The sequence below is a fragment of the Cucurbitaria berberidis genome, assembly GCF_010015615.1.
Source record: "Cucurbitaria berberidis CBS 394.84 unplaced genomic scaffold K460scaffold_4, whole genome shotgun sequence".
Lineage (NCBI taxonomy): Eukaryota > Fungi > Ascomycota > Dothideomycetes > Pleosporales > Cucurbitariaceae > Cucurbitaria > Cucurbitaria berberidis.
The window spans coordinates 778,230-792,430 of record NW_024468938.1 but is presented as its reverse complement, the minus strand read 5'-3'; the positions used below and the strand labels follow the sequence as shown (position 1 = coordinate 792,430).

Below are 14,201 nucleotides of genomic sequence, written 5' to 3'. Positions count from 1 at the left end.
AAATTGACAACAATGCCTACTAGACACTTATAGGCAATATACACATTATCTTCCAGGTTGCAAGATAAGCTGGCCTTACTCCTTTGTGAACACCTTACACAAGCTCCCAATAGCCAAGTCGCAGCTCGAGGAAAACCTGCTAATAGCCGAATGGTCCCACCCTTGCCTCGTTACACAGCATGAGAGTTGGATCACGTGGGTAAACTAGTGCAAGGTACCGGGCCGTCTGCATTGAGCAACAACCTCGACATTGCCACCAACACTGCTTGCGCAATTGTTGTTCCCTATCACTTTCCTATCTTGAGGCCACTTTACACGATCGGCTTCCGCTTATATCGAATAGCTCTAGATAGCAATACTTAATTAAGCTCTCAAAGGCTTTTCGCGATCTAGCTCAGGTTTCTACTGTCGGTAGTAGCACGTCAAACCATGTTAGCTTCGCACTACGGTTGACGCCTGGCTTGACGTAGGGCCGAATCCCACGCAACACCGGCGACCCTGGACTTCTGACTGGGTGGCATGATTTGAATTATAGCGCGCTGGCCGCTGTCTCAGTAGCCTTAGGCATGATCTGGAGTGCGACATGGCTGCGGCTAGCACCGATGTTGAGAATCCAATCGCAATTCGTGAATGAAACTGGCCAGATTTCTCTCTGCGCTTAGGAGCACAGGAGGGAAACGTCCCGACCTTGTTTTTGCGGCCTGGTTAGGTATCCAACAGCGCTGTGTAGGTAATCGTTACGTATCAACCACCCTGAGGTCATTGCGAGCTCCAGCTTGGACTGGGCTATGCCAGTAAAGCATCAACGTCACGGCTACAGCCACGGCCCGTACCGGATTACAACTGCCCAAGCGCACGATGCTGCTTGCTTTGTGCAATTGCGACAACTGGACCCGAAATGAACCCGATTGCGAAAAATATTGCTTTCTTTGCTGTAAACACCCGGTGTGGGAAACTCGCGAATCGCAACTGCAGCTGTTGTGCGCAACGTGCTGTCAGCTGTCAATACATGTCAGTCAACGAGATTGTCTCACCCGGCAGCTGCACGCATGCAACACTAGGAGTCCACGAGCACAGCATCTGCGCGTGTAGAAGCTTCGCCGGGTTCTGGTGTTTTTATGAACGCAGTTGTCGTCACTACGTCTTGCGGCTGAACACCTGGCCAATTTAGTTCCCGAAACGACGTGCTTGATGCGGAAGAGGCCTCTTTCGAGCTCCGGCATTCAGCTGAAGTTTTGATCGACGTCGGCGAAGTCGGGAAATTAATTCAGAGTTAGCTGCATTCCCTTTTTCTTCGAGGTCGTCATGTATGCTATGTCGATCATCATTTGAGGGGTTGAGCGCACGGGTTTTCCACTCGCGCAGATGCGGGGGGGCATGGATTGTCGCGAACATGATATTCACCTTACTTTTGATGTCTGAAGTCGGCCTTAACTTCTGGAGCGCTTTGTACGTATGCACGGTGCCATGAGATCCCCTAGTGCGCTCCGCGGAAAGCGCGTTGGATTTGCATAATCTGTGATTCATATTCAATCTTGTGCTGTGCAAGATGCCGACAGCCGTGTTGACAGCGGCAAGTACCATCTGTTCATGTCCCATGACCCATGCCGATCCTTTTTTCCCAAGCCTATCCCGGCTACAGCAAGGAGATAAGCGTTTCGGAAAACACCATTGTACTCGAAAGCGTAGATTAAGAATGCTTCGACTGTGTTCCAAGTCTCGGCAAGAGAATTACATGTGGCCCAAACAGAGAGTACAGGGAGCGTACGAAACCGGAGTAAGCTCGTTTTAGTTTTATTTACGCACCTGCAACGTATCAGGGCCACCAAAAGCTGTAAAATCAAGGGTAGAAGCATGAAACATGTGAGAACATGGAGCGTACAAATAATTCCGCGCGAGCGGTTACAGTCTTTTCTTGTGCATACGAAAAGAGACGAGATATGTGCGCGGTCGAAAGGGGGGTATAGTCAGGCCGTCGTAAGAATAAAATAGTACAAAAGGGTCAAAAAGCGAGGGGTGAAGTAAAAGCCAGGGGGTGAAGAAGCGAAAAACAATGCTAAAGATGCTGATGCAAAAATGCTCCAAATGTGACATGACAAGGAAATCCAAATGCCAGCATTACCAGCTGTGTGTCCTTATCCTATTCTTGTGATCCGAAAGTGCTGCGCAATCCTCCCAACTCCGAGGCCAAACGATTCTGGAAATCGCCTCACGGAACCAGATTGCCATAAGTGTGTACGTCCAGGAGCTCTGTGCGCTGTGCCATTCCATGAGACACAAGGATGACAGATACTACCAAAAGATGGAGCTGATTTGCTAGTGGAGGACGTTGACGCTTTCGAGTTTAGTGGTGGTGAAGTCGGGCTCCAATGTACGTCGTATACCCGATGGCAGGCTCTCGGAACTACGTTTGATTCGAAGCTTTTCCATTAGCTTGCCGATCGTAACGTACTCCTGTGGCTCGACGACGAAACCTGCGTTTTGCGACTGGAAGAAGTTCATGACGAGTTCTAATGCGCGTGCAGCTTCTTCCTGGGACGGCGTAATGGGCGACGAGTCGGCAGAGGAACCCTTGTCATCGGCAAGGCCAGATGCAGCATTTGGAAGAGGAGGCGGCTGCATCGAGGTAGTGGCCTGTGTTGGCGATAAGGACATTGTCTCATCGATCGCTGGTAAGGACCCAGGCATCTCTGCCATGGGAGAGTCGAGTGCACTGCTGCTAATGTATTTTGGGGTAAGCGCATCAGATGAGCCCGGTGGTGACATGTACTGCTCTACGCCTACGAGCATGGGGAACGTCTGACTTCGCGGGCGCTGGAAATTACCGCTTCCTGGCTGACCATTGGCGGCTTGTCGATTGCCCATGAAGGGACTCGGGCCGCATGCAGAATCAGGTGTGAAGAACGGCGACGAGAGCGAAGTTGGACTGGTAGGCCCAGCCGAGAACGAAGACGGCGCTGTATCTGTGAAGACGCTTGACAAGGAAGTGCTGCTTTGCGAATGGAAAGGTCGGCGGTGGTTTGCAAACTCGTAGGTGTCAGGACTTTCTGTTTTGAGATTATCTTCGCTTTTCTTGGTGGTTATAGTGGCAGTAGAGGGCGATACCCCGCCTGGCGAAGAAGGTGAAATAGCTCCTGGTGTCTGTACATTAGAGGGTGGGTTTGACGTTCCCTCTGACTCTTCTGCTATTGACCCCTTCCTAGATCTTGCTCCCATAAGATGATTCTTTTGCTTAAACTTTTCTAGCCAGCTCGTGCTGTTGGCTTTCAGGTGGCTTTCAGAGTTACCGACGGTTTGTGCAAAGAAGCGCGCTTTGTCTCGAATGATCGCATCAGTCAGTAGTAGGCCTTGTCTTTGGTGATTCCTCGCCCAGTTGGAAAGTGCGCGCTCGATATCAGGGAATTTGCCTTTCGACCTTTTTATGGGTGAACGGCTACCGTCGTCCTGGTACAGGTACTTCTCCTTCTGACGCAGCACCTTTGAAACAGTACTACACAGCTGTCAGCACGGCAAGAGACATACGACGTATGCAGTGGTACCTTCGCTCAACACCGAACATTGCTAGGGTAAGATTAGCGAAAGAACCACGTTTGCTGGGTCATTGACGCTGGCGTACCTCCAATTTCCGTTTGTTTGACTGTTGGATTGTCCTCATGGTACTGGCACATGCGTCTGCGATCTGAGTCGGTGAGGGTTTTACGGGGAGTAGACGAAGTGCGTGAATGCGTCGACGTTGCTGAGACTGGTGTAGCTGATGCCGGCGTTATTGGCACTGGTGCGGAAGGGAATAGCGGAGGTTGATATGTTGACTGGCTGGTCAACATACTGGGCCATTGTGGCATTTGTGGCATTATCAGAGGCTGAAGCTGCGGATGTGTAGTCCTTGGTGTTGGATGGGTCTGATGTGGTGGGTGCATGGCAGTGCCATAGAGGGGCTCCATGGGGAGCTGCGCATAATTGCTGAAGCCATTGTAGTCCTGCACTGGAGATTGATGGTGCGGGTTGTATCCACCGTTCTCGTGCCAGCTTGAATTTTGATCTTCAAAGTGTTCGTGGTGGTGCTGCTCGTGGTCCATGTGCAGCTGGCTCATGTTGAGTTAGGGCTCAGGGACTTGAAGGAGTATATCCGTGCGAGTGTGGGAGCGAGTGTCCGTGTTAGATCCTGAGCAGAGAGGGTTCCAGACGGGGCATTTGCGCCTGCAACGTAGTGTTGCTGTACCTGTGCGGGTGGGTGAACTCAGACGGGCGGCGCGCATGCATGCATGAGATGAGATTCTGGTTCCTGAAGCGAAACAGCAGCGACGAGGATGTACCGCAGCAGCCAGCAACGGGGAAGGCGCTGACAAAAGACGCTGCCTGTGCAGAGGGCCAAAGAAACTAGGGGCAAGGCAGCGCGGCAAAGCAGTGTCAAGCTCAGATGGAGAACGGGAACTGCAGGGAGATGCCTGGCGCGGCGGGCCTGCAGCGCGTACTTGAAGAGAGTCTGGGGGACGCGCTGCTACAAGACAAGGCCCTGCTGAGTGCGATGCGGGCGCGGCCTACTGCAGCTCGCGGGAGAGGGGGCCCTGTTTGTTTCGAAGCCCAAGCTTGCCGGCAAAGGCTGGCTTGTGCACTACGAATCCTGGCCGCCATCCGGCCAAGCGACGAGCAACGCGAGCAACGACGTTGGGCTTAGCGTGTGCGGGTCTCATCGGGGATGCGCCCCTAGACCAACGCGGGCCAGCATTATGCGGCCGCCTGGCTCAAGCTCGCAAGTGCATGCCTCCACGCCTCGACTGTGTCATGGGCAAATGGGATGTCGACGCGGACCGGGTAGCATCATCCCATCAAGGCCCTCGCACCGCTGAGCACGTCTGCGGCCGGCTAATCTGATGCGTCCCAAAACGGACATGGGCTGAGTGGGCGCGCCATATTGGCTTCGCCTCGTGTGCCCCGGCGAAAGTGATGCTGGCCGTTGCCGTGCGCCGCTCGTGGCGCGCGACAGTGTGGAGCCCATTGATGCTGCTCAGGTACGCGAGGAGGTGGCAATTACCATGGCTGTGTCAAGACGTCAGTTAGCGGCGGTGCATAAAGGAGAGACAGAATGTGTGGACGGCTGAAACGCTTTCGGAAAGCTGCAATAATCGCGCCCGTGGAGAATCGAGCCACCATCAGAAAGGACTCCATTAGGTTTTGCCGACTAGCCACTCAGCTTCGGGAGCGATAATGATTTAGCGCCCGAATGACAGCGCTTGCTCTGAGTCGTCAACACAGCAGGACCCCTGTTGGATTTCTCCGAGTTGACCACTGTAGCCGTTAGTACACCAATAAAGGAAAGCCAACGCCTGAAAAATGGGCCAGACAATGCTGATCGTCATCCATGAAATTCCGATACAACAATATGAGGAAAACAAACGCTGACACTGTTCCAATAGCACCAGTGGCGCTGTCACTAAGAGGCCTCGTTGAGACGTCTATGCCCGGTGGGACGCCCCTTCGGTAAGGAGAGCCACCCCATGTTATTGATAGCTCGACGGACGGCATCGGTCCGCCACAGTCCCTGGAAATTGGCGAATGGCAGATACGATCCGCTCCGTAAGCTGTCTTGCCCAAAATAAGCGTCGTGCTGATGTTGGCGCGGTGCTATTTGGTCGGTGTGCTCGGCCAATCCAAGCTGCGAAATCGGCTTCAAGCCTTGCCCTGCTCGTCATCCTTCTGTCGCGACCTAGCATTGGTATCGCAGTGAGACATATTTAGCCATCTAGAAGCCTCCTTCCTCTCCACTCACTCTCTATCGCAAGGTCGAAAGGCCTTAATGCCGCAGGAGGGATCTTAAGTCACAAGACTCAATCTATCGTTTTACAATGGTGACTGGCCACATGGTGAGCAAAGGGCACTCCACTAACGGACTAACATCGGCGAGTACGTACCAATGTCTTCGTCGGCAAGCTCGTGAGAGAGTCCCACGCGCTGAGGTTGATGCTTGACTGATTTGCCGTAGACGATGGCGTGCTTGAATTGCTCAACGATCGTCTTGTGGATAGAGTGGCACTATTCTCGTTAGCGAATATTGCCATGGCCTCCAGACGAGGAACATACGAAATCTTCAACGGTGCAGGCGGTCGATCGCAAGACGACTGGTGCAGTATAATCGGGCATCCTGCCCTTGGGCTTTGTATAGACACGGACGAGGGCTAGCTTCTCCCACATCTGCTCAAGTAGCTCGTCGATGTTCCAGCCATGCTCAGAACTGATAGGACAAGCGTTCGGGATTCGATAGAGCAGGTCAAGCTCCTCAATAGTGATGGCGTCGATCTTATTCAGCGCGTAAATAACTGGGATATAGCTTCGGCCCTTCGCTTCGACGATATCGATCAGATCGTCAACAGTGGCGTCGCATCGAATAGCGACATCAGCATTTGCCATGCGGTATTCGTTCAACACAGCCTTGATCTCGTCGTGGTCAATGTGTGATAGCGGGACAGTCGAAGTGATATTAATACCACCCTTGTCCTTCTTCTTGAGGACAATGTTGGGAGGGCTTTTGTTGATTCGGATCCCGAAACCTTCCAGTTCGTTTTCGATGACGCGCTTGTCGGTGAGTGGCTTATTCACATCTAAGATGATGAAGATCAAATGGCACGTCTTTGCGACTGCAATGACCTGCCGACCGCGACCCTTCCCGTCTTTCGCACCTTGGATAATACCGGGGAGATCCAGAATCTGAATCTTAGCTCCATTATACATGACTTGACCAGGCACTGTGGTGAGCTGGAACACTGTCAGCACTGAATCCAATAATAAATGGCTGCTCTACGCACGGTCGTGAACTCGTATGCAGCTGCCTCGGAGTGCTGCCCAGTCAACTTGCTCATGAGCGTACTCTTGCCCACCGAGGGAAAGCCTATAAAGCCTACACTAGCCACACCAGTTCTAGCGACATCGAAACCAACACCAGCACCGCCGCCTCCGCTGCTGCTGGGCTCGAGGAGTTCTCTCTTGAGCTTAGCAAGTTTTGCTTTCAGTTGCCCTGTCCTTGTATAAGCATGCTAACATGCAGTGTACGTTCGCATAGCGTACCGAGATGGAAAGAGGTTGCTTTATTTTTCTGGGTCTTGGCCATCTAGAATAAAGGTATAAGTCATCGTCGAGGTATTTACGGGGTGGGCGTGTCTCACTTCGGCCTCGATGTCCTTGATCTATCCCAGAAACATGTTAGCACTGTAGCAGGCAAAGCGCGTGGGTTCAGTACTCGCCTTATCTACTGTAGTCGCCATCTTGACTGTCTGTATCCCCTTGACGTGCTTGAAGCTTGATTGAAACCGTTGTGCTGTTGTTACAGAAATTTGATGTGAGGTTGCCAAGAATGACGCGGAGGGGCAAATTCGGAGAACTCCGTTGTGCTGTAGCCGAAGTAAGACTAGCGCCATATGCAGCACCATCTGGCACTCGGTTTAGGATGTTCCAAGATTCCTTCACGAAGCTGATATTACCGATGGAAGCCGCTATGCATCGCTGAACTTGTCTGACTTCCTATTGCATTTGCAGGACCACGTTTGGGTTGCACTGGTTGTACGATTATTGGCCGATTGACTAGCTTACAAGTTTGGCTGCTGCGCAAACTCTTACATAACGAAGCAAGACGTGTCTGCACAAGCAGCACTGAACAGCACACGGCTCGTTTTCTCCTCCCCGCTCCTCTATAAGGCCTGCCCTTATCTTGTCTCCCCGTTCTAATCTTCTTTCACAAGTTGATCGCTCTTTCGGAAACAGACCCTACAACTCACATCACACCACCCTCCCGTTCTGCAATAACTCATCATTCATCCTACCCATCAACATGTCAGATCTGGCCGCGGAACATGACAAACTCGAAGAGCTTGTTCAAGCTCTACGAGAGAAGCTTGGTCCCTGCTCTGGCATCGACTCCGAGGATGTAGATCCTACAGAACTACAACAGCTCATGGAAGGCTACATGTCCGATGAGTCAGAGTGGGCGAAATATTACTTTCCGTCGCCAAACTTCCCGTATACACGAAATCTGGTCGACAAGGGCAACGGCAAGAGCAACTTGGTACGTTATCAGCTTGTACACTGGTGAAGAATCTCACTGATGAATGAAGCTCATTCTAGTTTGGGGGCCTGGCAAAGGGAGTCCTATTCATGAGTAAGTTTGCTTGTTCTGCAGCGGTCGACACTAGTACCCACCAACTGGACCTCTAACTCCAAGCGCATTCCATGGCTCTGGTCTCCTGAACGACGAAGCGACTTCGGTCGCCGATCACAAGATCGATGCGTCAACAACGCAGGAGACACGCCGGTAAGAACGACACCTTTCGGTATCTCGCATCTTCCTTATCCTAGAGGCTACTGAGGCTACCTCAAAACTCTCAGCACCACCTGGGACTTGCTAACAGTTGAACAGCCATGCCAACGCACACTGCATCATGAAGATCCTCAAAGGCAAGCTCGTCGAGACACGTTTTGCGTGGCCTACGCAACACCTCAACAATTCCGAGGAGCGCCCACTGCAAGTGATCTCCGAGAAGACATACGAAGAAAATCAAGTCACATACATGTCTGACAAGCTTGGCCTGCATCGTATCAAAAACCCTAACCCGAACGACTACGCCGTCTCTCTACACTGTGGGCCTTCCAATCCCATATGCAAGTCGATTATGTTGCTGACGTTGACTAGTATACACACCACCCAATGCAGCCGTCTATGGCTGCAACACCTTCAACGAGAATACTGGGCACGTCAGGCATATGAATAAATGCACCGTCTTCTCGGAGTACGGTCATCCAGTGCGCGAGCCACAACCATGATGGTATATACTAAGATGAAGCCTTCGCCCCTACAAAGATACGGCATCTCATATCTAAGCACTATATCATCATTGAAAGGGGCTATGTGAAACTGGTTATAGCGTTGGTCGTCTAGTCTCACCGGATATAGTTTCGCTGGAGAGCGACATTGGCGTTCATTGCATTGCATGCATCATTCCCGCTCGCCATAGCGTTCTATTAAATATTGCTTCTCACTCTCGAAATGTCCACCTCTCCATACCCGCCCTCTTCATTTCCCCCTCTGTTATCACCTGTGAAAAAGATGAACTTCCACTACGTCGTCACTTCTCTTTCGGATCACTTGGATTTGAATGCTCTTCCTGAACGGGAACACTTTGCTCGTATTTCTGTATGTGGTTTTAGGGACGATCGAGCCTTGCAGCAACTATAGAGATAATGGTCGGGACCGTTGGTTGACCTAACGCCTGAAAATCATTGTGTACAGTCCCGCACCGTCGCTACGAACACGTGCTGCCTACAGTGTACATTTTCCGCCCAAGTCCACTCTGTCACTACACATTGTGTACACTACTCGCCGCGCATTCTGCTCTCTCATAGTAACACCGCGATGGGTACCACGTCCCATGCACATTACAACTCGTAGCTGTTGCCATTCTCTCTTTTCACTTCTTCTCCACCACGTGTGCAAGATTGCGGTCATACACTCTTCAACGTGCTACTGGCATGTTGCGCATTCACTATGTAGCAAACACCGATCTGTCACTCATTATATACCCACAATGTCTAGGAGGTCTTCACTATGCAAACTTTCCTGTATACTGATCTTGACTCTTCATATTTTGCTCATATTCTTCCCCTTTCACTCACTTGATCATTTAGCGCCTGATATCTCTTCCCTTGGATTCCCTGTTTCAACGCCACGCGCACGACACAATCAACCAAAAGCCAATCGCACACCACCCACATAAAGACTTTTGTGAAGTCTAATAAACAGTATGTTGTTCAACCGTACAGTGCCGCGCTGCTCGAACACGCCGCCGCCGAATTGCTCTACCACTTCACCCTCAACACCCCGACCTTCGAAGCCCTCTTCTGCTCCAAATTCCGACGACACCGCACCGTGGGACCTCCTGACTACACCAAGTACACCTCCAAAGTCCGATCGCACCACGCAAACTTTGTTCGATACCGCAACCTTCCCTGCGGAATCGTACCTACTTCCCTCAGACCGAAACGGGACATGGCGTACAGAAGCTATTCACGCGCTTCAACGTCCTAGCGAGACTGCAGTATCCATTCACCGGCATGCGAGCGAGTTGAATTGGCCCACGTGTCGCAACAAAGTACAAGACCTAGCAGACGCCGCATCCGACGGCCTCAATTCCCGGCTGAACCAAGCACTTGAGGGCCACGATGTAGTTGAGCTGGGCAATCGCGTCGTGGAGCTCATTCCTTCGGTATCAATGCCCAGTATACGGCGGCTAGGCCAGACCATCGATTCAGTCAGCGATATAGCGCGTTCTCTGGTAGAACGCCGTAAGTCAGAGACGGACTTCCTGGACCAAGAGCTACAAGGTGATCAATGGGCTTTCGCGCGTATCATGAGTACGAAAGCAAGGAAGGCTCTAGTAAAGCAGAGGATATGTCAGGAGTCACAGGTCACTCCAAATCAGATCACTTCGCCTTGGCAAGATCATTTGAATTCGGCGCTGGCCGCCACGTTCACGCGCGAAAAAGAGTCCTTTAGCACTACGAGTCTTTTCTCGATGACACCTGTCTGGTCAGCGGACGCAGTCAACAAGACCTGGCGTCTGGAGCTGGACACGGGCTTGACAAGTATTGAGGTGGATTCAGCGACCGATGGGTACACGGAGCAGCCAGTACGTGTGGCCGTAAGCTTTGAGCTGCCTGAGAGCTGTGGGTCTTTGATTCTGGCGGAGGTGGAACGAGCAGTGGTGGATAGCGAGAGCGAGTGGATGATGGTAATGGGATAGCTGTAGAATGTTCTAGCTAGTGAGAAGGCGTAAGGAGATACGCCTCTGGTATTCTGACGATATAGTGAACAGGCATTTACACAATATCACAGGTGACAATGCAGAAACAGATAGACAGACTCGAGAACAGATTGAATAGCTCCAAAGTCATAGAAAAGTCCTACATAATCATTACGATTCCCATAAAATACGAATCCCCTCCATCGCACCTCTACTCTACCTTCCTTCTCTGCATTCCCGTCTTCCTCTTTCCCATCACATCTCTCCCTTCTTCAATACTCAGCATAGCCTCCCTCTTCTTCTCCGTGACCGGCTTCAATGCATCTCTTACTACTCTACCCTCAATGCTCACACCCTCCTCCTCAAACTCGTCCATTTTCTTGCCCACCCTAGTCTCAATCGCCAGTATCAACTCCACATCTCTCTGCCCAATCAACGTAACACTAGTACCAACGCGGCCCGCACGAGCTGTACGACCAACACGGTGGATGTAATCATCCGGATCGCGGGGAACATCGTAGTTAATTACGAGCGCTACTTCGGGAATATCAAGACCACGCGCGGCGACGTCAGTAGCAACGAGTATACGAGCTGCCTGTGCGCGGAAACGCGCGAGATTGCCTACGCGGTCGGATTGCCTAAGGCCAGAGTGCAGCGCTGTTACTCGGTGTTGGAGAAGGCGAAGCATATATTCTAGTAACGTTGCCGTCTTCGTCCGGTTGCAGAAGATGATGACCGATTTTTTGAGGTTCTCTGGCGTGCTAAGTAAGACGTGAAGGTAGCATTCCTTGTGGGTAACTGGCGTCTGGAGATACTTCTGCTGCAATTTCGGCGGGACAGCAAGTGTCTCTGTATCTACTTCGCATATAAAGATAGACTGTCGATCAGGCCTTGGTTGCTCCTTTAGCGCCAACACCTCCGGTGTGACAGTCGCAGTGAATAACAGCGTCTGCCGTTTCTCCTTGGGCGGTAACACGGACAAACACGTCTCGAGATCTGGTAACATGCTCCCTTTGCCCGGTGCTAAGAGGCGATCTGCTTCATCGAAGACGACAAAGCGGACACGGCGGAGGCCGCAGATCGTATCTTCGCCAGAGGTTTTGATGTGCTCAGCCAGGCGACCTGGTGTGGAAATGACAACGTGAGGTCGCGAAGCGAGTGCAATAGCTTGTTCACGTTGATCGGCGCCTCCGGTGATAAGAATGGGCTTCATAGATTGTGGCGAAGAAATTGCCTTGACTTGCTCGTAGATCTGAATGGCTAGCTCGCGTGTTGGTCTGTAACTGTAATTAGTATGTACAGAATAGATTGGAGGAGGGTGCCGCCTGATGCCTCTAGAAGTACCCAAGCACACGTATCTTAGAATATACTCACGTGATAATCAAGGCAAATATACCGCAAGGATCCTCCGCCCACTTCTGCAAGATAGGCACAGCAAAGGCCACAGTCTTACCCGTACCAGTTCTCGAACCACCAATGCAGTCTCTGCCCTTCAAAATCTCCGGGATACAGGCCTGCTGGATGCCCGTAGGCTTCTTGATCTCCATTGAGGCGAGCGAGGCGACTAGCCACGGCGCGACATTGATGGATGCAAAGCTGACATTCTCACTACTCTTTGTGATTGCCGCCGGTGCCTTTGAACCTCCATTTGTACTGGGCTCCGATGGTTGCTGCTGCTGTTTGGACTTGATTCTCGAGATTGTCGATGATGTTATCTTTGGTGTAGAGATGGCTGCAGAATCTGCCTTTTCTTCACTTGTCGGCGATAGTCTCCGTCTCTTTCTTGCCCCCGATTGAGCCTCCAGTATCTCTTCATCGGAAATTCCAGAGTCGCTGTAGTCGCTCGTCATGTTGATGTTCTTGTTGGTCTTTCGATTGTGAGTTGGTGTCGAGGGTTGTTGATGTCTCCAAATTTTTGTGCAGGGATATGTGACGCTAGTGTTATCGATAAGGACCCACCACCTAAACTTGTCTTCTTTTATAGTGAGCATCTCTCCTCTCCTCTTAGTAACTTCACATGACGACCTAGAAGACCGTGACACGTGTAATTGTCATCCGAGGATACATCCGGTCTGAATCTACAATTTCCCGGTCAAGCTAATTTGGCACTAGCCAAGTCATTATTAGAAAATAGAATCTAGGTAAACTGAAGAATTCGATCCAGATGTACACTGCTGGTATCACTCTCATCTATATGGATCTACTCCCCAACATCGCAAAAACCTACTCCCGCCACCACTCCACCCCCCTCTCTCCGTCTCACTTCCCCTTCCCCTCCATCTCAACCGCCTCAAAAGCATACACCTTAGCGGCCTGCGTCTCCCTAACCCTCCACTCCTCAATATACGTCTCGACCTGCGCGCACCCATTCTCCCTCCCAGGCACGGGCTCCCCCCACGTGCCCCAGTACGGCACAACACCCGTCCACGTCCCCTTCACCAGCTCTCCATCCTTCAAATCCGCGCGGTCCTCACTGGGCCCACCAACCCTCACCTTTGCACTCGCCGACGCAATCTTGACTTTGAGCAGGGAAGTCGACGACAGTTCGGCTTGGGTGGGCGGTGTGCGCGAGTTTTCCCAGCGCGAGGGGAGCAGGTTGTTTGTTATGCGGCGCATGGCGTACAGGGCTTCGGCCGGGTTGGTTACCGGGTGGGCGTGGCCGTAGAGGATGGCGGAGCGGTAGTTGCATGAGTTGTGGAAGGGGGTGAGGGAGAGGACGAGGCCGTCTAGGAAGCTGTTTGCGCGTTTAGCATGCATGCCTTTACTTGGATACCTGCCGTTTCTCTCGAATAGAAGATGGGCAATATGCGGATATGGATGAACATACGATGCAGCTATCGTAATAGGTAACCCCTCCTCCCCCGCATTCTTCCCACTCTTGAATATCCGTCCAGACACATAGCCGTGGATATACACGTCTTGCTCCGTAGTCTTCGGATCCGCATCCTGGTCATCGTAGTTGGCGGTACATCCCAGCATGGGGAGCACGACGGGAAAAGGGTGTTCAGGATCGTTGAAGGAGACGTGGAGAATGGGACATTCGTTGATCAATGTGTGGACTGTGGTGTAGTCATAGGCACCTGGTTGTTGAGAGTGTTAGCTATAGGCGACTGTGTTTTGTCTCGTTTATACTTGGTAGTAGTAGTAGGTATTGTATTGCACACCTCGATTCGCTAGTCGGCCTAGCTTGTTGACGGCTGTTTTGGGGTAGGAAGGTGATGCCATTTTTTTGGTACTTTTGCTCCTTCAAGTACTCCTATAGATTGTAAGAGGTGTATAGGAGAGGATGGTATGAAGCCATGTGAGCTTCACTTCTCTCTTTAAACTTCAATGTGGGTATTCGAATGACTGTACCACACGTGATTCTCTGTCGTCACTTATCAAGTTGTAACTTCGACAAGTCAAGGGTCTAGAAGG

At 51.5% G+C, this 14,201-nt stretch overlaps 6 protein-coding genes across 6 annotated transcripts; 2 read left to right on the top strand and 4 right to left on the bottom strand.

The window, feature by feature from the left end:
• Positions 1 to 2,316: 2,316 nt before the first annotated feature.
• On the bottom strand, positions 2,317 to 4,076 carry K460DRAFT_291179 (uncharacterized protein; the record flags this gene model as incomplete). The annotated part of the gene is made up of 3 exons (XM_040929258.1): positions 2,317 to 3,490; positions 3,540 to 3,561; positions 3,617 to 4,076. 3 exons carry the CDS (start codon positions 4,074 to 4,076, stop codon positions 2,317 to 2,319), a joined length of 1,656 nt encoding a protein of 551 aa, XP_040785470.1.
• Positions 4,077 to 5,701: 1,625 nt separating this feature from the next.
• Positions 5,702 to 7,325, bottom strand: K460DRAFT_136431 (GTP-binding protein 128up). The gene is made up of 6 exons (XM_040926710.1): positions 7,236 to 7,325; positions 7,158 to 7,178; positions 7,060 to 7,102; positions 6,801 to 7,009; positions 6,079 to 6,750; positions 5,702 to 6,030 (listed from the first exon to the last, which is right to left on the bottom strand). The coding sequence occupies exons 1-6, from the start codon at positions 7,254 to 7,256 to the stop codon at positions 5,881 to 5,883; spliced, it is 1,116 nt and encodes a 371-aa protein (XP_040785469.1). The 5' UTR covers positions 7,257 to 7,325; the 3' UTR covers positions 5,702 to 5,880.
• A 142-nt stretch (positions 7,326 to 7,467) lies between these two features.
• K460DRAFT_314660 (cysteine dioxygenase type I) lies at positions 7,468 to 9,274 on the top strand. The gene is made up of 4 exons (XM_040930288.1): positions 7,468 to 8,053; positions 8,103 to 8,146; positions 8,405 to 8,625; positions 8,678 to 9,274. Exons 1-4 carry the CDS (start codon positions 7,820 to 7,822, stop codon positions 8,806 to 8,808), a joined length of 630 nt encoding a protein of 209 aa, XP_040785468.1. The 5' UTR covers positions 7,468 to 7,819; the 3' UTR covers positions 8,809 to 9,274.
• A 511-nt stretch (positions 9,275 to 9,785) lies between these two features.
• On the top strand, positions 9,786 to 10,784 carry K460DRAFT_407283 (uncharacterized protein; the record flags this gene model as incomplete). The annotated part of the gene is made up of 1 exon (XM_040937056.1): positions 9,786 to 10,784. One exon carries the CDS (start codon positions 9,786 to 9,788, stop codon positions 10,782 to 10,784), a length of 999 nt encoding a protein of 332 aa, XP_040785467.1.
• A 118-nt stretch (positions 10,785 to 10,902) lies between these two features.
• On the bottom strand, positions 10,903 to 12,658 carry K460DRAFT_340469 (ATP-dependent RNA helicase-like protein dbp8). Its single transcript, XM_040931116.1, has 2 exons — positions 12,159 to 12,658; positions 10,903 to 12,061 (listed from the first exon to the last, which is right to left on the bottom strand). The coding sequence occupies exons 1-2, from the start codon at positions 12,632 to 12,634 to the stop codon at positions 10,996 to 10,998; spliced, it is 1,542 nt and encodes a 513-aa protein (XP_040785466.1). The 5' UTR covers positions 12,635 to 12,658; the 3' UTR covers positions 10,903 to 10,995.
• Positions 12,659 to 12,757: 99 nt separating this feature from the next.
• K460DRAFT_367844 (5-nitroimidazole antibiotic resistance protein) lies at positions 12,758 to 14,156 on the bottom strand. Its single transcript, XM_040933657.1, has 3 exons — positions 13,949 to 14,156; positions 13,612 to 13,864; positions 12,758 to 13,518 (listed from the first exon to the last, which is right to left on the bottom strand). Exons 1-3 carry the CDS (start codon positions 14,007 to 14,009, stop codon positions 13,044 to 13,046), a joined length of 789 nt encoding a protein of 262 aa, XP_040785465.1. The 5' UTR covers positions 14,010 to 14,156; the 3' UTR covers positions 12,758 to 13,043.
• Positions 14,157 to 14,201: the final 45 nt, after the last annotated feature.